At 41.7% G+C, this 25,542-nt stretch overlaps 2 protein-coding genes across 3 annotated transcripts in view; both read right to left on the reverse strand.

The window, feature by feature from the left end:
• Positions 1-376: 376 nt before the first annotated feature.
• Positions 377-6,906, reverse strand: LOC124037054 (C2 calcium-dependent domain-containing protein 4C-like). 2 transcript variants are annotated; one of them, XM_046351681.1, is made up of 2 exons: positions 6,799-6,906; positions 377-1,845 (listed from the first exon to the last, which is right to left on the reverse strand). In XM_046351681.1, the coding sequence occupies exon 2, from the start codon at positions 1,797-1,799 to the stop codon at positions 567-569; it is 1,233 nt and encodes a 410-aa protein (XP_046207637.1). In that variant the 5' UTR covers positions 1,800-1,845; positions 6,799-6,906; the 3' UTR covers positions 377-566. The 2 variants fall into 2 exon arrangements, with proteins under 2 accessions (XP_046207637.1, XP_046207638.1); XM_046351682.1 differs by having other exon boundaries at positions 377-1,841; positions 6,799-6,905.
• Positions 6,907-15,500: 8,594 nt separating this feature from the next.
• Positions 15,501-25,542, reverse strand: part of LOC124037692 (ubiquitin-conjugating enzyme E2 R2-like) — a 32,589-nt gene continuing 22,547 nt past the window's right edge. Inside the window, exons 3-5 of the mRNA XM_046352658.1 lie at positions 24,549-24,646; positions 16,410-16,544; positions 15,501-16,152 (exon numbers count right to left, since the gene is read on the reverse strand). Coding sequence (XP_046208614.1) covers positions 15,930-16,152; positions 16,410-16,544; positions 24,549-24,646 — 456 coding nt within the window. The 3' untranslated portion in view covers positions 15,501-15,929. The remainder of the gene's footprint in view (positions 16,153-16,409; positions 16,545-24,548; positions 24,647-25,542) is intronic.

Genomic DNA, 25,542 nt, shown 5'->3' on the forward strand with positions numbered 1-25,542 from the left:
GTTTAAAGCTTGGGAATTCTTTTTGTATCCAAATCCGGCTTTAAACTTCTTCACAACAGTATCTCGGACCTGCCTGGTGTGTTCCTTGTTCTTCATGATGCTCTCTGCGCTTTTAACGGACCTCTGAGACTATCACAGTGCAGGTGCATTTATACGGAGACTTGATTACACACAGGTGGATTGTATTTATCATCATTAGTCATTTAGGTCAACATTGGATCATTCAGAGATCCTCACTGAACTTCTGGAGAGAGTTTGTTGCACTGAAAGTAAAGGGGCTGAATAATTTTGCACGCCCAACTTTTCAGTTTTTGATTTGTTAAAAAAGTTTGAAATATCCAATAAATGTCGTTCCACTTCATGATTGTGTCCCACTTGTTGTTGATTCTTCACAAAAAAATACAGTTTTATATATTTATGTTTGAAGCCTGAAATGTGGCAAAAGGTTGCAAAGTTCAAGGGGGACGAATACTTTCGCAAGGCACTGTATCTTTTTTCACGCACATTATCATTCATAGTCTCATTCTGTGTTAGTCAGAGTACTATTCTGCATCGTCAGGACAGACCTAGAGGCCATGGAGCAGCTTCCCCAGAGGGATCTCTCTCTCCCCCAGCAGGGTGTCTCTCTTCAGGCTGGTGCCCTTATTCACCACCTTGATCTTCACTGCTAGGTTCTTCACCTGCACTGAGGTCACAGAGTCAAAGAAGAAGTCCTCGTTGAACACAGGATTTCGGCTGTTCTTGATGATAGTGCTCCGCTGTTTCTGCAGCTTGCCAGGATTGAGATACAGTGACACGCAGCAGTTGATGCTCTTAATGTCGTACATCTTGTCGTAGAGCTCTTCGGCAGCCAGAATGCGAATGCGCAGGCGGGCCGTGCCAGCATCGTAGTCGGCACTGAGCCTCACCCTGCCGCCCTTGTGTAGGTTGACGGTGTGCTCCCGGTCCGACGGCCCACCGCCATGAAGTGAAGAAGAGTGGAGCCGCCGCAGCACATTGGGACTGGGCTCGGTTGAGCTGCACTCGTCTGTGGACAAGGAGCTGTGGCGGGCAAACGTCCTCTTGGCTTTCACCACCTTTGCCTGTGTCTCGTGGGTGAAGACTTTGAGCAGCGAGGCAGAGCGGGAGAGAAGTGGGGAGTTGAAGGGAGAGGACTCAGCCGAGGAACAGGTATCACTCTCCCCTCCACTAAAGTAGCGGTATGGGTTGTGAGAGGCGTTGAAATCAGGGGGGTTGAGGTGGTTGCATTCGCTGCTCTTCCCCTTCCTCTGGGAGTTGGGAGAGGTCAGGGGGCTGGTCTGGTCACAGTGGAAAAGGGACTCCTTGCGGCGGGTGTGGGGGCTCTCCATCAAAGTGGCAAAACCATAGGAAGTCTGGGTCTTGGGGACGTAGGGCAGTGACATAGCGGTCTGAGAATGAGGGTCAGCGTTGGTGTCCCCTGCCACCATGTCATCAGCGCTCTCTATCTGGATAATGTGACGGTTGGCGGCCCTCAACAGGTTCTTGGTGTCCCCAGCTAGCTTGGCAACCAGACGCGGGCTGCGAGGGCTGCTGATTTTCTTACTGCCAATGGTCTGCTCAGAGGCCGAGGGCCGCAGCCCCTCCTTCGGCTTGACGACGTCCAGGGTCTCAGGCTCTGGGGGGCAGCAGACCAGCTTGGGGGGAATGAAAAAGTCAGGGATCTTATCAGGGGTGAGGACGTTGCTGTAGACTGGAGTGTTGCTGTCCTTGACCCCATTCTCCCCCCGCCGGAGAACAGTGGTCTCTACTGACCCACGGATCTTGTCCAGAACCCACATTATCCCACTGGGCTTCACCAGCTGGGATACAAGGGTGTTTCTCTGTCTGGAGGCAAAAGCACAAACATGGCAGCAGTTATGAAATACATGAATTAACACACAGTAAATCATATTACAACTGTTGCTATATCTGTGTAAGAATTGGTTAACTGAATCTAAAAACAATGAAATCAATGAAATTGACCCCAATATGTCAAGTGTATACTTAAGCAATAAGGCCTGAGGGGGTGTGGTATATGGCCAATATACCACGGCTAAGGGCTGCTCTTAGGCACTACTGTGTGGTTCCAGCCCTGAATGCTAATTGGCTGAAAACTGTGACATATCAGACAGTATACCACGGGTAAGACAAAACATTTATTTTTACTGCTCTAATTACTTTGGTAACCAGTTTATAATAGCAATAAGGCACCTCGGGTTTGTGATATAAGGCCAATATACCATGGCTAATGGCTGTGACCTAGCACTCTGCATTGTGTCGTACATAAGAACAGCCTGTGGCTGTGGTATATTGGCCATATATCACACCCCCTCGTGGCTTATTGCTTAATTATAGAGGTGTTGAATAAAAAAATGATTTATCAGCCTAAATAAGAGGTACAGTTGAAGTCAGAAGTTTACATACACTTAGGTTGGAGTCACTAAAACTCGTTTTTCAACCAAGTTTCATGTTAACAAACTATAGTTTTGGCAAGTCGGTTCGGACATCTACTTTGTGCATGACACAAGTAATTTTTCCAGCAATTGTTTGCAGACAGATTATTTCACTTATAATTCACTGTATCACAATTCCAGTGGGTCAGAAGTTTACATACACTAAGTTGACTGTGCCTTTAAACAGCTTGGAAAATTCCAGAAAATTATGTCATGGCTATAGAAGCTTCTGATTGGTTAATTGACATAATCTGAGTCAATTGGAGGTGTACCTGTGGATGTATTTCAAGGCCTAACTTCAAACTCATCACCCAAGATCTCAGAAAGAAAATTGTAGCCCTCCACAAGTCTGGTTCATCCTTGGGAGCAATTTCCAAACGCCTGGAGGTACCACGTTCATCTGTACAAACAATAGTATGCAAGAATAAACACCATGGGACTATGCAGCCATTATACTGCTCAGAAAGGAGACGCGTTCTGTCTCCTAGAGATGAACGTACTTTGGTGCGAAAAGTGCAAATCAATCCCAGAACAACAGCAAAGGACCTTGTGAAGATGCTGGAGGAAACAGGTACAAAAGTATTTATATCCACAGTAAAACGAGTCCTATATCGACATAACCTGAAAGGCCTCTCAATAAGGAAGAAGCCACTGCTCCAAAACCACAATAAAAAAGCCAGACTACGGTTTGCAACTGCAAATGGGGACAAAGATCGTACTTTTTGGAGAAATGTCCTCTGGTCTGATGAAACAAAAATAGAACTGTTTACTCAAGGTGACCATCGTTCTGCTTGGAGGAAAAAGGGGGAGGCTTGCAAGCAGAAGAACACCATCCCAACCGTGAAGGACAGGGGTGGCAGCATCATGTTTTGGGGGTGCTTTGCTGCAGGAGGGACTGGTGCACTTCGCAAAATAGATGGCTTCATGAGGATGGAAAATTGTGTATTTTTTTAAGAAACATCTCAAGACCTCAGATAGGAAGTTAAAGCTTGGTCGTGTAACAGTATAACTTTAGACCGTCCCCTCGCCCATACCCGGGCATGAACCAAGGACCCTCTACACACATCAACAACAGTCACCCACGAAGCATCGTTACCCATCGCCCTACAAAAGCCGCGGCCCTTGCGGAGCAAGGGGAACCACTACTTCAAGGTCTTAGAGCAAGTGATGTCACCGATTGAAACGCTATTTAGAGCGCACCGCTAACTAAGCTAGCCGTTTCACATCCGTTACAGTCGCAAATGGGTCTTCCAAATGGACAATGACCCCAAGTATACTTCCAAAGTTATGGCAAAATGGCTTAAGGACAACAAAGTCAAGGTATTGGAGTGGCCGTCACAAATCCCTGACTTCAATCCTATAGAACATTTGTGGGCAGAACTGAAAAAGCGTGTGTGAGCAAGGCCTACAAACCGGACTCATTTATACCAGTTCTGTGAGGAGGAACGGGCCAAAATTCACCCAACTTATTGTGGGAAGCTTGTGGAAGGCTACCCAAAATGTTTGATCCAAGTTAAACAATTTAAAGGCAATGCTACCAAATATTAATTGAGTGTATGTAAACTTCTGACCCAAAGGGAATGTGGCGAAAGAAATAAAAGCTGAAATAAATAATTCTCTCTACTATTGTTCTAACATTTCACATTCTTAAAATAAAGTGGTAACTGACCTAAGACAGGGCATTTTTACTAGGATTAAATGTCAGGAATTGTGAAAACCTGAGTTGAAATGTATTTGGCTAAGGTGTATGTAAACTTCCGACTTCAACTGTATGTAAAGAATCAGGGATGCAAACTGGTGAGGGCCCAAAAAAGTGACACTTTTTTTTTCTTCTTCACTGAAACATGGAAAAAATCCCTGCCAGGGGGAAATGCAGGTTTTAACTAATTAAACAACCAAGAATATGATCTACATGATCAGTCTGTGTGTAAAGTAAAGTGGTTCATGTCAACCTAACTCACAGCTAAAAAATGTAAAGAAAGCAATCCAATGTTATTTGTTGCCTAGACTTCACTGCAAATGACACTCAAGTCTTGAGAAAAAAACAATACCCTAATATTGCAGTTATCCGTGACAACCTTTATAATAAAATGCTTGTGACCACACACATAAATGGGAAAAAAACACACACTTTGGAAAAAAACATCTTAAAGTAGAATGAAACAAACAGGCATTCTATTTTTACTCTATTATAGTGGTCACTATAGACATCGATCAAGTGCACAAAGCTACATGTGTGCAAAAATAACGTTCACTGAGTAAAACAATATATAATCCCCCCTCACTCACACACATATGCTACTGTCAAGTTCAACACAACAAAAACAATATATAATCCCCCCTCACTCACACACACATGCTACTGTCAAATTCAACACAACAAAAACAATATATAATCCCCCCTCACTCACACACACATGCTACTGTCAAGTTCAACACAACAAAAACAATATCTTCGGAGTACACTGCACATTTTTACATTGTACACGTTATGCCTGTGTACATCTGTTCTACAATGTGCCAGCAAAAGCAAGAAAAAGGGAAAGTGTGTTGTTTTCTTTTCACATCTATAGTGGCATCCGGTTTAAACCAGGCCCAGCTCCAGTTCCAGCTCCACTTGCTTAACAAGTAACGCCTCTTTTCCACCTAATTCTCTCAATCTGAAAATGAACCACATACTGTATAGGGAAACATTAGTTAACAGATAGTGGTTAGTTCGTTAGCTAGTTAACATTTCACACTGATTTCCAGGGTCCAGTAAGCAACTAACGCGTTATAACTTGAGGAACAGTGTTGTGCCGAAAATCTTCCCCCTGCCAGAATCCCCTTCCCCCTTCATGTGAACGCGCACGCACTCAATTCTACATTGCTGCAATTTGCTTGCTAGTTGAGATTACTGAATACATTAGGCTGCGTTTCATTTTATATTTGATTTCGGTTTGGGGGAGGAGCAAGTAATGTCTGCAGTTTTCGGCTTGGCTATTTGTTACAAGTGTATTAGTCTATAAATAAATCTCTTTGCCAAAATTTGTCATCTGTCCATGTCTTATTCAACTAGTAGTTGTTCTGAAATGTTTATTGCTTCCCTAAATTTGACCTCCCCCCTTCTAATTTCCTTAACTTTGTGGCTAGAGTCAAATACTTTCTGTGGCACACATCAGAGTCAAATACTTTCTGTGGCACACATCAGAGTCAAATACTTTCTATAGAACAGGCAGGGGGAGATTTTCGGCACAACAACGGCAAGGTGTCGTATACCAGTGAATACTATATAGAATTGGTTAGTAATGTTAGCTAATTTAATGTTGTAACGTTAGCTAGCTGTCTACGTTATTAGCAAGGTAATTTTCACACCATTAACTCAATTATTTGATCAGATAAATTGGCTAATGTTGCTCAAAATTTCTCTGGCTAGCTAACGGAGAATTCAATCCAGCTAGCAAGATACTTAACAATGCTAATACCTGTTCCACCACACTTTCTCCCTCACATCAAACTTTCCAAACGACAGTAATCTTTCGGTTACACGAATCACGCAGGTCACCTATTTTGGATTCAAAACTCCGAATTTCACCGAAAGGTGACTAGTTTGCATCCCTGAAAGAATACATGCAATGTTAGCACATTATTTATTTACAGAGGCTAAGAAAACACTATTATTTGTACTCATACAGTAGTACATTCATACATGTTGTCTAGGTAGCAGTGAGTATATGTCAACATGCTGCACAGGATATTGCTCCTGTGGAATAATAATGACTGCTGCATTAGTCAGAATAACACACGTAGCCTTCACTCATTATTTTTTCAATAGATTACATTTATTCATCTTAGAACCACTGTTAAGTTAGATGAGGTTTGATTTGGTTCGTTTTAAAATTTTACGTAAAAATAAACACCCTTAATAAGAACATTGAAATCCATTTTATTAACAGTCATGGTATTCTAATGTATTGTATTCAGTTAAATTACATTTAACTGACATGTTGTGCATATTAACTACGATATGGAAGATAGGACAAAATTATAGGCTAAAGGTCTGGTCTGTGATGAATTTGCACAAGCTTGAATTTATAATAACTCTGCCTTTATAGAGAATCAAGACGGATCTCCTTAGATTTTAGCAAAACGTGGTGCACTGGAAGAAAGTCAATGTATTATTTAAAAAGTAAATAATGTAGTAGTTTACATTAGCCTATGCCTATCTTAACGCGGAAATAAAGTGCAACAAGTGAAAATGAGAAGTTTATATGCTCTCGGTGCCGAAATATATTTCATTATGCGCCCTTGAGTGAGACAAATATTCAATTTTAGACAACGGTTGAATTCAGCTTAAGAAACTTACTGAAGACGTGGAGGCTGCTTTGTCGAATTGATTCTTCCGTAACAGGTGTTTTCTCCCGCCTCCTCTGGATCGCGCACTGTTTGCAGAACTATATAGTCTCCTCCGCACCCTAGAGATCGACTTGCGCTAGATGGAATAATATGATGCTTTTTATACACTCTCCCGGGCGATGTTGGGTGCCGACCAATAAGAGAAAATGATGAGATCCTCAAGAGAGCCAGTCACAATCACTGAAGCTCATGAATTAGTCAGAAGATACACTCTTACAGGACGTGTTTACATGATATATATGAAGGAATCAACAGGCTTTGAGCACACAAGTTTAGACATGAGTATAAACTTATTAAGTTGCTCTTGTTGTGTTTAGATCGCATCATGCGGAAAGTGGCATCAATAATTGACCAGTTGATCATCCCTCATGAGTAATTACCCGATGTAGTTAGTGTGAAGAGTGACCATTAATTTATTTGATGGAGACAAATACAATTAAAACAACAACAATCTATATCAGATACACTGCAACATCAAATAGTTTGCACCAATTTCCAGCATCAGTCAAAACCATATAGCCTTTAAAATAAAAATATGATACACTGGTGGAAAAGAGAAGGAAAAACATACAGCAAAATGACAAAATGGTTAACATGTGGCTCCCATCTTACAGTTTTTTCGATCCGTTTTTCACTTTCTGTATAATGCAGTCATTTCCAGTGATTTAGAGTTCCAGACATTAATCAAGTGCTGTTTCACATATTGGAACTCTCAATGGAACATGATTTGACATGGCCAAATATGTTTAGACATTTATTGTGATATAGGTTACTGTATACCTACAGCAGCAGAACGTAAACTCAGTGGAGCATATCCCAGTGCAGCTGGCTGTATGATTTAATTTACAGATGTTTGGTCCTTCTTCAGGTTTAGATCAACCCATCTGTTTCCCTGGAAACCTTGCCTCAGCAACAAATAGATTTTCTGTGTCTAAAAATGGGAGGAAGAAGATTCTTTAGAAAATATCAGGTGGATGATGATGGCGAAGGCACATAGGCCCACAAATGGTTTTATCAAAGAATCTAGGTTTGAGCGCAGCACAATATCCTGACCAAAAGGTCAGTGACTTGCTACTACAGACACTTTTCATAAACATTTCAGTTTGACCTTTTCTATTGCATTTTTCACATTTTTCACTTAGTTGTCAGTTTATTTTCTGAAAAGGCCTCGCACCTGTCAGAGGTGCCACTCTGTGGCCCATGAATTGTGTTGTGAAATACAATGAACATTTCATCAGCATGTCATTTATTCTCCCAAAATATAACCATTGCTTCTATTCTTCCTTACATGTTTGTGAGAGGTATAGCCAGACACACAGACACCTATGGAAACCTACAGGCACCTCATTGCTCCTGGGGCAGACGATACCCTTTATCTGCACCTAATTGAATTGGGTGCTGACACACAAACAGGAGGCCCTATAGTAAATTAACAATTGGATTAGACTTTAATTGGAATTGTCAGTCTCTTTTACCATAACACACCTGACGCTTTAACAGAGACACTGAAGAGACAGAACTTATGGCTGTAGGTAGGTAGACTGGCCTTATGACAAACACAGTCTTAACTCTGACACTTCATGACTCAACCTGTTCTGAAGAGGTAAACACATGTACACTAAAAATAAAAGGTTCCTGGAGGATCCTTCAGGGGTTTTCAAATTGAAATGACCCCTTTTAATGGATCCTCAAATAAACTTTTGGGGCTAATATCTGAACTACCCCCTCCCCTATTATTATTATTATGATCTTTTCTGTTATATTCAGAGATGTCGGGAGGGTAAAGTCTGTGAATAAAAAAAAAGTAATTATACTGATGATTAACAAAACATGCACACAACAGTATTCATATCTTGGTTTTTGTGGTAAATGTGAATGAAAAAAAAATGTTTTGATAATGATTTTCATACATATAGCTTGTCCATAATGTAGAGGCCTATGGGATATTCATTGAAGAGGTAAGGAAGGAGGATGCTAAATGTGATCTGCATAACATACCAATACCAATTGACATACTGTACCTTTGTATGCGTTCTCGTCTGTATACCTGCAGACAGACACAAAAATGAGTCATCTGCACCCAATACAGATAGCCTTCAACATATTCTTATAGCCTACATATTGTTACCACTTTGTTGATTGATATCCATTGAATTGTGTCCATTTTCTGTCATAGAAAGATTTGCACAAGTATGAAAAGATAGATAGTATCATCAGAAAACAATATACATTTTGATCATACAAGGGACAAACCTGACCTTACATTGAGGAGATCTTTACATTTTTCAGTTAAGTGCCTGCACCTTCTATCCTTTCAAATTCAAATCCACATTTTTCAGTTGGGCAGTCAGGTTCCTGCAAGAACCCCCACCAACTAAGGATTTTTCTCGATGAACCCCACCTCCTATGGGGTTCTTGGAAGAACCTTTTGGGGGCGGATTTCAGTGCCAAGAACCCTATGGTTCTTCAAAGAACTTTGAGGATCGTAGGAGAACCCCTGTTGAACCCCTAACTTTTAGAGCATATAGGATGACAAACATCTTAGCTTTTGACTATCATTGTATGCTTGGCTGCAACCATGTCAAACCGTTACAGTCCATTGCCAGTGTAATTTTTATGACATAACCCAGCTAATTTATTATGGATTGCAGAACTCTTACCAAGTCACTTGGTAAAACACTGTTTAAGGTCCTTGACATGATCACAGTCTTGTGTACAGCAATCTGATTTTCATGCAAATATTCTAAAATCCACATCAAAACAATATGCACATTTTCCAACCAGAGATGTTTCCATCAAATTGACTTGTTGCAAATAAAAGGCTATGCGTGATGACGTAGGGTACAGAAAATACTGTATATTTTTTGCGTTTAAATTACCAATACACGTAAAATATTTTTTCCCCCAACTCAACTGATGGCTTTCTCACAAAAAACGGTTGCGTTATATAGTGTGTGCCACTGATATTATGCGCTCTAGCCAACAGCACTCATACTGTATTTTCATCTGTAGCCTAAAAAACCGCATGTTTTCCCAACGAGTCGTAGTGGGAGGACCACGTAACATGTCATCGCGTGACTCCCAAGTTTACTTCGAATTGATGGTTATATATATATCGTTTCCACCGACATTTCTCGCATAATTAATTTTGCCGAAGCACAGCACTTGTTGTTGAAGTTTGTGTGCTGCATAGAGGACGGCTCCATTCACCCTCACAGACATTCAACGGCTGGGGAGTCAACAGAGGCATTACACGTCACACAGTCCATTTTTATGATTTTTTATTGTTGTTACCATATCTCTCTCTCTCTTCCCCATCAATTGCCTTTGATAACAAGCTTTGCATATCCCGACATACAGTAAGGCACGACGTTTCCCCCTACCACCCACAACACACAGGCACATGTACGCACACGTCAGACTTATATAATTAATACACACAGAAACACCATATGGAAGGAGCACTTTTCACCTCTCCAATCTGTGACAGTTCATTTCATATGAGGAAAGGACTGACACACGGACCACCAACCACCAGGCCCTACTCTTCTCCCTCCAGTCTAACAGCCGGACTATGGTATAGTCATATGGAGCTCTGTAGCAGTCAGCCATTGAGAGGTGAGAACATATGACTCACAAGGACCAGACCTCCAGTCCACCACTCAGTCACACACAGGGCAGAGCGCAGGTCCGGTGTGGGTGAGTGAGTGGGTGACACTGCAGGGTGGAGAGTGTGTCGCTGGGGAATAGGAGTGATCTGAGAAGACAAAGATGAGCTAAGGCTGAGAAAAAGTGGTCATGATAACTATAGTCTGAAGTACAAAGTGATGGTGATACTGAGGCACAGGTGCTGGTATCTTTGCTACTCTGACATCAGAGGAAAGAGAGTTGTGATTCATTGGATTGTGGCAGATGAAAAACACATTGATGTGAAATGGGGCATCTCCACCAGGGGGTTCTAAGACTTCAAAATGCAAAGTCTGTCAGTCATGTGACTCATGTCTCTGTGTGTGTGTGTGTGTGTGTGTGTGTGTGTGTGTGTGTGTGTGTGTGTGTGTGTGTGTGTGTGTGTGTGTGTGTGTGTGTGTGTGTGTGTGTGTGTGTGTGTGTGTGTGTGTGTGTGTGTGTGTGTGTGTGTGTGTCTTCTGAAGTTAGGATATGGTCCCACTGGTCCATTTGATCTCTAATCAGACAAGGATGGGGTCTTCTCCCTCGATGCCCAACAGGTGAGGTAGCCTTTGCAATGACATAGAACCATCAAATAATCCAACTGAAACAGTTTGATGTTTTAATTTACTATTTGCATACACATTATTTTGGTGTTGTTGCCCACACTACTGCATTAGGAGCCATTTTCTAAGTGAAAGAGAACCACCTGACAACAATTATTTTACATTTGTATATTATTGAACCTTTATTTCACTAGGCAAGTTATGATATGACTATGGTGGAAAGTTAAGGTCAATTGTCTGTAACATTTACTGTTGAATGTAAAGCAGTTTCACTGGGTCAGCAGATTGAAACCATGTGTAAACAGACACTAGTAATCTACTCCAGATTCTAGGGAAATGTAATGTAATGCTGCCCCCTTGAGGAATGAAAACACCAACCTAATAAGAGTTATTTACAGAACCAACATACATTCTCTTATTACAAGGCTATTGTTTGAAGAACCATGTTAGTTTATCGCTCATCCATTTTCGGCATGAAGGCATGTTTGAAAAGCTTAGCTAATGAGAGCATCAGGAAATCCTATAGGTCACCACCACTCTGTATCTTTCAGGGTAACTGCAGGGTATGGATCTCATCTTCAACTTTTCTTGTTGGTTCCAAGTAGAACATCTACTTAATTTTTTTCCGATAGAAATAACATTCTCCATGCACTGTAATCTACACATTGAGAAGAGCTAGGTAAATGAATAAGCCATTTGGATATATAAATCAACAGTTTTCGATCTATTTTACCTTATGATTGCTGGACAGGTGAAAACAGTCATATGGCAGCAAACTGAAGCATATCAACATCACAAGAGGTTGATGGGACCTTAATTGTGGAGAATAGGCTCGTGGTAAATGGCTGGAGTAGAATCAATGTAATGGTACCAAATACATCAAACATGGTTTCCATTCGCTCTGTTCCAGCCATTGTGATGAGCCGTCCTCCCCTCAGCAGCCTGATCAATATATCACTGATCAACATGTCACCTTTTCCACATTGAAGTTCATTAAATGCTGGCCTTATAACTTGGGATGAAATGTGGAGTCCCAAGGTATCGACTTCTGTAGTCATGCGGATATGATGGTACTGAGCCAAACCTACCGAGTTAATTTCATATTGGGCATAGACGTCAATTCAACGTGGTAATTTCATTGAAATGACATGGAAACAACATTGATTACGCTATCTGTAGCCACTGTCAGTTATACCCACATACTGTACATTTATAACTGTCACCGACTTCAGTGTTAGTTTACTTACATTTTGCATCATTCCATTACATTGTGAGTTCACCTTTCTTTCCTCTGTCACGTTCGTGTGGTTGTTCCTGAGGATCTCTAGAAATAGTGGATCATACACCAAAAGTATTTGGACAACCCTTTAAATGAGTGGATTCAGTTATTTCAGACACACCCTTTGCTGCAAAGTGTCATATGATTCCACCTTTCGAACAAGTTAGTTCATCAAATTTCTGCCCTGTGAGAGCTGCCCCAGCCAACTGTACGTGCTGTTATTGTGAAGTGGAAACGTCTAGGAGCAAATGTCTCAACCGCAAAGTGGTAAGCCACACAAGCTCAACATCAGTGTCTGACCTCACTAATGCTCGTGGCTGAATGGAAGAAAGTCCCTAAAGAAATGTTCCAACATCTAGTGGAAAGCCTTCACAGAAGAGTGGAGGCTGTTATAGCAGCAAAGGTGGGACCAACTCCATATTAATGCCCATGATTTTGGAATAAAATGTTCAAAGAGCAGGTGTTCACATACTTTTGGTGTATCTGATATGCCATACTCTTTTTTTTGGCCAGACAGCATCAGATACATGGGCAACAAATACATGTGCTCTGCCTTGGCAACAATGGCAGTATTATTAGCAGCACCTGACTTTTTACTTAAGAAATGTGTTAGCTTGGGTCATTTTTCTATTCAAATTAAATCTTTCTTTCTTATTATTTTCTCAGTCTTGCTCTGATTGTAGCATGGGGGAGCATCAAGCGGAGAATATATATATTTTTTTGCCCAGCTCATGAGGCCCCTTGATGATGTGAGGCCTGAGGCAATTGCCACTACTGCCTAATAGTAAGTCTGCCACTGCCTATGAGAATAGTAAGCAAAACAGTTTTACCTCAGTTATCCCTGAGTGATACATCCCCATGGTGTCTGTAAGGGAACACATAGAGAATGTAATAAATAAATGCTATGACACAAAATGTGTTCTAAATGATTTATTAACAGTTGCCACATCTCCAACTCTAAAGGTGACTGCATGGTACAGATCTCCGCTGTCCTCATTCACTCTGGGGTCACCTGACCTCTGACATCACAAGGGGTCCATAACTGAGCCAGTGGCCAGTGAGTAGAGGAATAACAGTCTTACCTCAAGAGTTATCCCTGAGTCTTAAATCCCCACAGTGTCTAAGAGAAAATAGGGATTAATAAATACAGTTCTGAATCTTATTCAAATTATTGTTAGGCAATCCAAATATATTAATAGACCATAAAAAGGATGGATAACTAAGTTCTCATCTGTTAGAATACATTCATTCACTCCTGGTCTAAGAAACATCTCAACACTCTAATAACGATCTTTATTTAGGTTTTAAATAGATGTACAAAACATTAGAAAAGAAAATACAAACAAGAACAAAAATACATCAAATTATCGTTGAAATCTCCACATGTGCATATTAATATCAAGGTAAAGATTATAAACAGTCTTTGAAGCAGAGGTGATAGGTTTGGGGGACCAGCGTTGAGGAGAACAGTTGTCCACACACAGTGGTCAGATTCACTCTGAAAAAGTTGGTGGTTTTGTTTTCCTGAGGAATTTTGGTAACAGCCGGGGGTCCCTTGCTGATGCTGCCACCAAAAGAATGTCTATAGATGGGAAGGTAGGACATTGGGAGGGAAATTACATGATAAAAATCAGCAGCTTCACAAAATTCCAATTGCCCCAAACATTACAGTAAAACAAAATGGGCGTTATTCACATAACATCTGTATATGGTGAATGTAAAACAGTTCTATGAATTCATGATGATTGGATTGATGTGTACATGCTTCATACTCAAGATGTTAACACAACATAAAACGTATGAGTGTTCAGTAATCACCTGTTTTTCTCTATTGGAAAACAGAATACCTGACTGTTTCTGTATCGAAAACAAACGGGTGGTAAATGTACTGATAAGTCCAATGAATAACCCCCATGACATGGTGTTTAAAACAAAAAGGCTGAGAATCATTGCACTTGGTACATGTAAGGGGAAAAAAATAGTTGCTAACACCTTAAGTCTGAAGTAAAAGACTACATCAAAAGAACCAAAAGGGGAGCCCTCGGCCCATTCTCAATCATCACAGTTTTTCCCAACCGCACTATGCCGAGCCTGATACCACCCAACATGCTAGTGGGTTGGCTGTTTGACCTGTCCCTAAAATATACTACTGACCTCCCTATCCACATCCCTAGCATCAGCTGGGAAATGCACTTTTCATCTCTAAAACTTAGCATCAAATAGTCATGTTGTAACAATGAATGAACATTTACACACTACTGAAACAGAAATGTGGGGTGGTGTGAATAATGTTCAATAGTTTGTATTTAGTCCGTGTGTAAAATCCTGTGTGATGGAGCTACTCGTTTTACGAGCACTTCTAGTCATGTGAAATGTTTGGGGAAGTGACTGACTGAGGATGTAATCTAAACAAATCAGCTAATTCAAGATGGCTGCTGTGCGAGGCCATCACTGTTGCACAGACTTGCCAGAGGGAGGTGTCTAACTCACTTCTCTCTGCAAAGCATTCCCTGCACTACATTTGAATAAAATAATGAACAACCACCAAAACACCCATATAGACACACATTGAGACACTATCCCTCACTCCCATCTTTAAATGAGCAGTTGAGGTGGCTGGTGAGGAATTACATGAGATGAAAGCACGTGGTGTTGGACTTGTGAAAAAGCATGTGGTGGTGATAAGCGTTAGGAGCTGTGTGTTTAACTCTGTTGTTCAGGCCATGGGTAAAGACGCCGAGCTCAGACCATTGCCACTTAACATACCGTAACAAATGTGTATGAAAGGGTGCAAAGGTCTCCGAAAGAGTACATCAGTATTATAACAGCAACCATCTGCAATACACCCATCAATTCATTACAGGCCATCAATTCATTCAGTAAGACTTGGCTTTTGAGCTAAGTTGACCTGAGGCAGACAGGTGAAATGTCAGGGTCCCCAAGAGTGAAATGTCAGGGTCCCCTAGCCTCAGCTATAATATATAATAATATATGCCATTTAGCAGACGCTTTTATCCAAAGCGACTTACAGTCATGTGTGCATACATTCTACGTATGGGTGGTCCCGGGGATCGAACCCACTACCCTGGCGTTACAAGCGCCATGCTCTACCAACTGAGCTACAGAAGGACCACGTGTCTGTCCAGGAAGGCTGGCTTCACACGGCTGTCAACCAGGTGAGAGGTCACACAGCTAAGATGACCATCACTAGCTCAGGTCTGCCTGCCTCTGTCTGGGTACAGACACTCTACGGGAGACAGAACATTCAAAAGCAAGTGGTAATTGAGAATTGAGTGGCTTCGCCATGAAGAGCAAACCATGTGAATAATATGTAGGTCTAACATTATCTCTCTAACACTCCACTGACCAACAGAAAAATAAAAACACCAGAAACAAATGGACAAACTAACTCCGTAGCTTTTAAACGCATCTGAGTTTAACGTGCAGGTGTGGCTGCACTGCTGTGGGGGGGGGGATCTGTAAGGGTGTATACACGAAGGGTGGAGTATGAGTTCAGTTTAAGGGGGGTGTGGTGACAGGGGGGTGAGGAAGGGATGGGGAGGCGGGTCGTCAGGAATCCTCGGTTCCCGAGTCATCTTCGTCGTAGCAGCAGTCCTCGCCATCTTCCTCGTCTTCGTCCTCCAAGTCCTCATCGTCATAGTAATCATCGTAGAAGAGGTTGGAACCCTCGTCTGGGGGTGGGGCACGGGTCCGGACGCAGTACTCTGCCAGGGTGGTTGGCACCTTCACACCGTCCCGCTCAGCATCCGCTTTGGTGGCGTGGACCTGTTTCCTGTTAAGAGAGACAGTGGAGCGACAAAGGGTGAACTGTGGAAGTGGTACAGGGTATACCTGATGGTTTGAATGTACCCTGTTCTCACCCTTGATGTGTCCATGGGTGCGCATGTGTCCACCTAACTGATGATCTCGTCGCACTTTCTGTGCCTGGCCATCATCTGTGTGTGTGTGTGTGTGTGTGTGTGTGTGTGTGTGTGTGTGTGTGTGTGTGTGTGTGTGTGTGTGTGTGTGTGTGTGTGTGTGTGTGCCCACCTGATAATCTCTGTGAACTCTCTGTCCTTGCCCTTGCTGTCCCTCCACTTGCGGTACATGACGGAGGCGTCCACATTGGCCGGGGAGGATGTGTTAGGCTCGTTGAGCAGAGAGATGACACTCAGAAGGATCGTCCTGAGGGAGGGAGGGAGATATGGCGAGAGAGTGAGAAGAAATGGAGAAAGAGAAAGGGAGAGAGTGAAGGAGGAAGGGATAGAGTGAAGGAGGAAGGGATAGAGTGAAGGAGGAAGGGAGAGTGATAGTGAAGGAACCGAGAAAAAAAAAGAGTGGTCATGAGCTCCTGAGTTCTTCTGAAAATAAATTGAATTAAAAGTTGGATAAATGTAGAAAAACTTACTACCCTCTACATCAAAACCTTAAATCCAAATTCCATACCTACAACCTTGATTTTGGACAGAATTACCTGAATGGATTATTACTATGAAGGACTATCAGGAAAAAACTTCTAACAAACCAAAACCTGCAGAGGAAACAGCAGAAACCTGAAAATTCCATCCAACACAAGAATAAGTAAGTTTTGTTCAGTATGAACCTCCTTCGGAAGTCAAAAAGTAAAAAATACTATTTCTAGGTCATTTTGTTATATAAAGCTTAGTAAACAAGGCTACTAAGATACCAAGACTGGCTGCACTCCGGACTGAGGTGAGAGAGGGACATCTAACAGCAGTGAAGGAGGAGGGAGAGGAACACAAGGCACAGCCAACAGCAGTGAAGGAGGAGGGAGAGGAACACAAGGCACAGCCAACAGCAGTGAAGGAGGAGGGAGAGGAACATCTAACAGCAGTGAAAGAGGAGGGAGAGGAACACAAGGCACAGCCAACAGCAGTGAAGGAGGAGGGAGAGGAACACAAGGCACAGCCAACAGCAGTGAAGGAGGTGGTGAGAAAGCTGAGGTGTGACAGAGAGCAGGACACTCCCCCAGAGAAACCAGCAGAACAGCCCACCTCAAACTCGGACCACAATGGGACAGGGAAAACAGGAACCCACCAACCCAATCCCCTCCTAACAGCCCCCCTGTCCCCCAGCCACAAACAACCTGATGTCCCAGCAGGAAAGGGTGGCCACAGCACTCAAGGGAGTGATTGAAAAAGCTTCTTCCACTTTCCCCAATGCACAAGTGGTTATCCCCACACTACTACCATGAAAAAACATTCACCTTGCCACCATACAGCGCGTGAATGCAAGCATTTCCCGGGATTGTGCCTCAAAATCTAATGTCTACCTTGCCCACTAGTCCACCCTGGACTTAAACAGCCTTTATGACCAGGTCCACCTATACAAGGCAGCAATTCCAACTTCTGCCAGGACCCTGAAGGACGTCACCCTCACCCACAGCCCAAGCATCTCACAAAGAAGCAAAAGACAACCCGCCCAGACCAGCGAGACACCCTCCAAATTTCTCAAAAAAGTATGATCTTTGTCCCCATGTGTAGTTACAAACCGTAGTCTCGCTTTTTTTAATGGCAGTTTTGGAGCAGTGGCTTCTTCCTTGCTGAGCAGCCTTTCAGGTTATGTCGATATAGGACTTGTTTTACTGTGGATATAGATACATTTGTATCGGTTTCCTCCAGCATCTTCACAAGGTCCTTTGCTGCTGTTCTGAGATTGATTTGCACTTTTCGAACCAAAATACGTTCATTTTCTAGGAGACAGAACGTGTCTCCTTCCTGAGCGGTATGACGTCTGTGTGGTCCCATGGTGTTAGTACTTGCATACTATTGTTTGTACAGATGAACGTGGTACCTTCAGGCATTTGGAAATTGCGCCCAAGGATGAACCAGACTTGTGGAGGTCTACAATTTTTTTTTCTGAGGTCTTGGCTGATTTCTTTTAATTTTCCCATGATGTCAAGCAAAGAGCCACTGAGTTAAGGTAGGTCTGAAATACATCCACATGTACACCTCCAATTGACTCAAATGATGTCAATTAGCCTATAAAGCCATGACAATTTTCTGTAATTTTCCAAGCTGTTTAAAGGCACAGTCAACTTAGTGTATGTAAACCTCTGACCCACTGGAATTGTGATACAGTGAATTATAAGTGAAATCATCTGTATGTAAACAGTTGTTTGAAAAATGACTTGTGTCATGCACAAAGTAGATGTCCTGACCGACTTGCCAAAACTATAGTTTGTTAACAAGAAATTTGTGGAGTGGTTGAAAAACAAGTTAATGACTCCAAGCGAAGTGTATGTAAACTTCCGACTTCAACTGTATATCCCCCCCAATAGAATCTCTATACTAGGGACATGTACTAGTCTGTGGCGACCTAAATGCCAGAACTGGACAATAACCTGACACTCTTAGCCCACATTATTCCCTTCCAAATTATGCCCCCCTAGAGACAACTAGGGTTGAACATTTTGGGAAATATTCAGAGGTGGAAACTTTCCATGGGAATTAACAGAAATATATGGGAATTAATGGAAATATATGCAAATTAATATTAATTCCATTTAAATGCAGATGTTTTTTGCATTGGATATATTTACCATATCACATGGAGACAGAAACATAAACCTTTTACCTTATCATAAGTAGACAATTGCAAATAATTAAATCCTTCCAATAGAAATAGAAACAATTTAGTTACAAATTGAACTTTAAATTAGTTGCCTATTCTCTTCACATGGGATGACTTCACTGAACAGCAAATGGGAATATTGAATGATCCCAATGATCCATAGTGTCTCCAAAAAAACGTTTACAACATACATCTGTAAAATGATAGTCTAGAAACTAAAGTTTTGGTTGTCTTCCTCTCAGGCTTCCATGTCTTCTCCCTGGACCTCCTCAATGTTCACCTCTTAAACATCAGACTGAGGGCTCATCTTCACTTTCCAAACTTGTTGAGGATGGCTTGTTGTCAGGCTCAAAAAGCCTCAAATTTGCCCGGATAACCACCTATTTTCAACCCTTGCATTGGTCAGCAAGTTGCATGCGTGTTCCCATACAAGGACCAGTTGCGCTCTGAGGTGGCTGATGTTGGTGGGATTTGGAGGATGGAGGCAACAGGGGAAAGAGCCTCAGATCCACAAAGTCCCTTCCACCAGGTGGTTGATGAGATATATATTGGCACGACTACCATATTGCATCTCCATCCCAAGTCTGCCGATCTCCATCGGCAGACTGTGATATGGCCACTTCTCAGAGTCTCCTTCCCTTCCAGGAGACTGTCAAACATGATGACAACACCACCCCAATGGGTGTTGCTGGGCAGCTTCAATGTGGTGCTCTTATTCTTCTCACTTTGCTTGGTGAGGTAGATTGCTGCTATAACTTGATGACCCTTCACATACCTGACCATTTCCTTAGCTCTCTTGTAGAGTGTATTCGTTGTTTTCAGTGCCATTAAGTCCTTGAGGAGCAGATTCAATGCATGAGCAGCACAGCCAATGGGTGTTATGTGAGGGTAGGAGTCCTCCACTTCACACCAAGCAGCCTTCATGTTCGCAGCATTTTGTGTTACCAGTGCAAATACCTTCTGTGGTCCAAGGTCATTTACGACTGCCTTCAGCTCATCTGCAATGTAGAGACCGGTGTATCTGTTGTGCCTTGTGTCTGTGCCCTTGTAGAATACTGGTTGAGGGGTGGAGATGATTTAGTTTATTATTCCTTGCCCATGAACATTTGACCACCCATCGGAGATGATTGCCATACAGTCTGCTTTCTCTATGATTTGCTTGACCTTCACTTGAACTCTGCATCCAGAAAATTAGTAGATAAAGCATGTCTGGTTGGAGGGGTGTATGCTGGGGGAAGAAAATGCAGAAATCTCTTCCAATACACATTGCCTGTGAGCTTCAGAGGTGAACCAGTTGAAGACACAGGTCGAGCAAGACATTCATCAGCATTTTTCTGAGTACGTTCCTCCATTGAGTCAAAATAACTTCTGATTCCAGGAGGACCTTGAGCTATTGCTATCGATAAGGTGTCTGATTCATAATTTTCGCCTTGAATAGAAGTAGAGGAACTTTTGTCAGATGTTGCTTGTTGTGCACACTGAGGGAACTTCATGCACTTGGCCAGATGTGAAATGGAGAGTTGAAAATAAAAGGCAAGAAAAGTAATGCGAACTGGTAAAAGAGGATGATAGCAGTGCCGACTATGATGATTATGAAGAGCTATACAAATTTGAGAGTCACAAGATGGGGACTTCAAATAGGCCTATGGCACATAAAGGGAACTGTAGTCTACTGTTCAGGATGTTGAATACTGACTTGTATCACGGGTGACCCGTCTGTGTTCAGATTAGTTGAATGGAACCTGAAAACTGGAAACTGACTCTAGGTCTATTATACCGCTCACATAGCCTTAAAATTAACTCCTGCATAATTAAGCATTTCTTGCAGTAAAATGATACACCAAATGTAGGCAAAAATTTGACTCAGGAGTGGAGAAATATGATTTATTTCAGCATTGGAGAGAATGCACAGTTAGATATGTCTTTAGAGGTGCCATCTTTATCAGTATCATAAAAACTGATAGTATTTTCAACCACAAAATATGTTTTCGAGACGACCTGAAATCTACAGCACATTTTCTATATTAGCGAGATAGGGTTGGGTGCGGGCATCAGATTTTCACTTTATCACATATAGATAGGTAGTTGCAGATGGGTTATTAGCAATTGCGGGCAGATGAACAGCCTACCCGAGTAACACTAGTTGCCGTTAATGTGCTCCCCATTGAGTAGACCATCACTGTGACATCTACATGGTTACTAATATTAGTTATTTCTTGTGTAGGCTGCCATTCTACTTGAAATATAATCCTGGGAGGGAAAAACCATTGACCACGTTACAAGCTACCGCCGGCGACACCGTGAAACAGCTGCCAATTGGAAAGCATTAGCACCGGCTTGCCTTGTCGTCATGCTAACTGAGGGCAGTAACGTTAGTTAATTGGCATGTCACAGTGACATCCATATGAACACCAGCTAGCGGTCTTCACAGATGAATGTGTAAACGTTAGCTTAAAGTAAATTTGCTGTCATCGCCTAGGGACTAGCTAACTAACCTAACTCTACAACTACGAAAACCTCCAAATCACATGCCGAGAAAATGTACATTTGTGTCACTTCCATCTGCAGCTGTATACCATCTATTCATAACCAACCTTTTCACACCTGTGGTCTCTCTCTGGCAGTGTTGTGTTTGAGACCACCTAAAGAGAGACCGATTCAAGACTAAGTCAAGACCAGAAATATACAAATTCAAGACCATGATTGTCATTTTGTCAAACCACCTCCATAAGAGTTCAAAATGTCCAGTATTTCTGTATTCATATTTCAGAACATATAGATTCTTTAGACATTTGAAATAGTGAAAAAAAATCCATGCTGAGGAAAAAGAGCCACTCTACAAAGGATTACTAACCCAAACACAGTGTGGTACAATTGGCCTTCTACGCCTTCAGAGAAGGACTAATGATTAATAACATGATAATAACATAATAAAAATAATATTTTTAATTATGTTCTGATTTAATTGCATCAGTTTTTGTTGGAAAAGGGTTAACATTGAAAATAATAAAATATTCAATCAGGATTTTCCTTTGCTGGTATCTGGGGAGATAAATCTGGCTAGGTAAGTGTTGGAGGAAATGATGGTTGAAATGACTAATTATGTATACATTCCAATCAGAACTGACGAGTCCAAATGCTATAATGTACTGTACATATGAATTTTTTCTCTTGCTCCCTTTCCCAATTGTATATAGTGTAGTCAGGAGTTTAGTAACAATGAAGGTCTGTTCCTTAGTTCATTCATTTGTACAATCTCCAGGTGGTAGGAACAGACCATCTCCAGACTGTCTAGAATGCTGATTTATACTGTCTGACCTTGACTTCAGGCGTGGAGCGAAAACTCGAGAAACTATAGGGCCTCTTAGAAAACGCTGACGTCATTTTTAGTTTATAACCTGTAGAAAAATGTGTATGTGTTAGTACTCTCTTGAATTAAATGCTGTTACCTGGCTTTTAAGACTGGTCTCGATCTACTTCATGCATAATTAATGAACTTACAAATCATTAATGAAATAGAAAGAGTGCCAATTTGGTTTTGGCTACAAAACATATAGGAATTTAAAATTCCACTAACAGTAAGTTAGCCATCAGCTAAGCAATCAGAAGCTAGATAAAGGCATCTGCCATTCAACTGCATTAGGGAAACATTTTGGAATGACAGTGGAATCAACCAATCACATTTTGACTTAAAAGGTGGGACAGTTTTTTACCAAAACTTGCCCCTTCTAGCTTTTGTTGTTGGCTCGTTTCCATTGGCTGCAGCAGGTGAAATCAAAGAGTTTGTTGATCATTTGTTAGCTTCTCCCTTTTCAAGAATAACTTTCAACAAGAAGTTAAGTTTCAAATTATCATCATCTGTTGAGTTTCTTATTGCAGCACGCTTCCTGTTAGCCATTCCTTTGAAAATAACTTGTGTGTGTAACATTGCATTTCAAAGTGGAACTGACAGGAAGAATGACATTATTAAAAAAAAATCTGACAAGTGACCACTTAGATATGGTCATTTTCAAGATTTCATGAATTCATAGAATGTTTGGGAATTACATATGCTAAGGCATTTGTGAAAATTCTATAGCAAAATATAGTGGGAAAGCAGATGTGCATTTGCACAATTAATAGCAACTGCAGTAAATAAAACCGAATAAAAACATTGTCTCATCCAGGACCAGAGTCGACAGACTGGTGCGCTATAGCCAATCAGAGTTATAGTTGGCCTTTATAGAAACAAGCCATTTACCAAACGGACCTGCCATCATTCACTTTGAACTGGACTGTGTTTACAGGCAGTTGCAACAGAGTGACTTTAGATCATTATAATGTATTTGCCAAAAGCCACAAAATAAACCTGAATGGATTTGTGCAAATATGTAAATACAACAACAGTCCACAACAATGCTTAAACCACATCAATCTGATTGGAAGGGCCTGTCAGGGCCTGGTTCCCCAGTGGGTGGGCCTCTGTCCGCCCAGGTCCATCCATGATGCAAACAGCTCATGATGACAATTGTGCATCATAAATAGCCTACTAACCAACACTTCGGACTAAACTTTTTCAATACCTAGTTTGCATACCCACTGTTGCCTTAGTTAGAATTTACTGGTAGATATCATATGTCGAAACGTTTTTCCTACCCTACCGGTTACCGATGTCATTCTTCTGTGAGCTGCTCCATGCCAAAACCAGTTGAGTGCTGCACACTCTCGCTGCCTAGAGATGATATTCTGCTGAAACTTGGATGTGTGCGGTGCGCGCATGCAAATATATTTCACGTGCTTTGTGATTGTGTAGGCTACTTTGTGCATGATTTCTCCATTGTACTACATAATTGATAAATTGTATACCTTCACTTTGATACGCATCAGTAGGGGTTAAGTAGTAAGTGATACCCTCCACTACACCACTGGCCCTTTGTGTTTTACAAAAAGTGCACTCTCCTACATGATATGGTATTATGGTTGCTGTCCTTTCAGAATCACCAACCTGTTACACACTGAAGGCCTACAGATTCACCACTGTACAAACATGTATAAAATAGATATAAAGGGTTTTAAGATATTGTATTAATGTTTCAAGAAAGGAGTGTATATATTTGGCCTGGCGAAGCAGTTTTATGCGTTCCCTGAATGGAAGCTGATAATTGAGTATTTTTTACTCCGCTCTTGGCTGGTCTCGGGAAGAAATTATAAGTCCTCACTGTCTGAGACCTAGTCAAGAGAGTACAAATGTATCCAGACGGAAACACTCAATATGTGGTCTCGGGACCACTACAACACTGCTCTATGGGCAAAGACGTGTGAGGACATTTGTATTTACAGTAGTTGCTGCGCCACCGAGGAGACCCAATGTAGTAATTATGTATCCTGCTGTGTGTGGAGTGAGCGAGAGGAAGAGAAAAAAATGAAGACAATGGAAAGTAAGATTAAATATGTGTAAAAAGTATGTGAATCAAGTGAAAATGTATTATAGATTTTGTTTTATGTTTGATAAATTCCACATTTATACTAATAGTCAACCATAAATCAAAGATGGGGAGAAAGGGTTGTGTGAAAGAATTATCATTGTGTGAGGGAAAGGTGTGGTGCATAGAGTACCTGACATTCTGTGTAGGGTTCCATCTCTCAGAGGGCAGCTCTCCGCTCTGGGGGTCGTCCACTGGGGGGTGCAGGATGGAGATACACACGTCCCCGTTCTATAGGAACACAAACAGGTCAGTTACCAGCAATACATTTGTGACACTGCCACATATCTAACAGTGCACAAATCAAGAAAATGTCTCAGGACGAGATGCAAACCCTTCCCTTTCATGAACTACAGCTAGGCTCCGAGCCTGAGGACATGAACCAACAGCACTCGGGTGTCCCTATCCAAATTACGCCCATCTTTGGTTCATTCGTCACAATGAGAAATCCTGTGGGGGAAATAACTTTATTGCTCAGCTCACTGTATATCTCAGACCATGAAGAGGAAGGGGAAAGCGGGATGAACAGAGTGAAGAGCCACCAAAATCAGCCTACTCTGAGGGAGGAAATTGAGTTGGTCAGCAATAATCTTTATAAATGACTAACCACAGCTAATGGTCTTGTGGATGATTTTAAGAACTCATTGGTGAGTGCCATAGAGAGGAAAGCATGAGAGGCTATGTCAATGCAAAAATTGACAAAATGGAGAACCAAAGGATTCCATAAACAACTGGAACAAGGGGTGTTTGAATGCATCTTGAGGAGGGATGAGAAATTGAAAAATGATGTGCACAAACTCAATGTTCTCAAATAAAGGACCAGCAAGGAGCTGGTGGACGGCAGAAAATAATAAAATTACCACCTGGGTGAAGTTCAAAGAGGTGTTCCAAGTAGCATTTTCTGCCAACTGACTACTTAACAGAGGTAGAGAAGAAACTAAGAGATATGGTTCAACTTCCAACTCAGTCTTTGAGGGACTTTGCTTATGATTTCCAGGCATTTTGTTTGAATTGGAAGCCTAACATCACAGAACCAGAGCTGGAGAGAAAAGTTCTCAACTGTAACCCTCGGGTGGCCGTCTGCTTCAGAGGAACAGTGGGGGTCAGGAATTTTCAATATGAAGTGG

The sequence above is a fragment of the Oncorhynchus gorbuscha genome, linkage group LG06, assembly GCF_021184085.1.
Source record: "Oncorhynchus gorbuscha isolate QuinsamMale2020 ecotype Even-year linkage group LG06, OgorEven_v1.0, whole genome shotgun sequence".
Classification (NCBI taxonomy): Eukaryota; Metazoa; Chordata; class Actinopteri; order Salmoniformes; family Salmonidae; genus Oncorhynchus; species Oncorhynchus gorbuscha.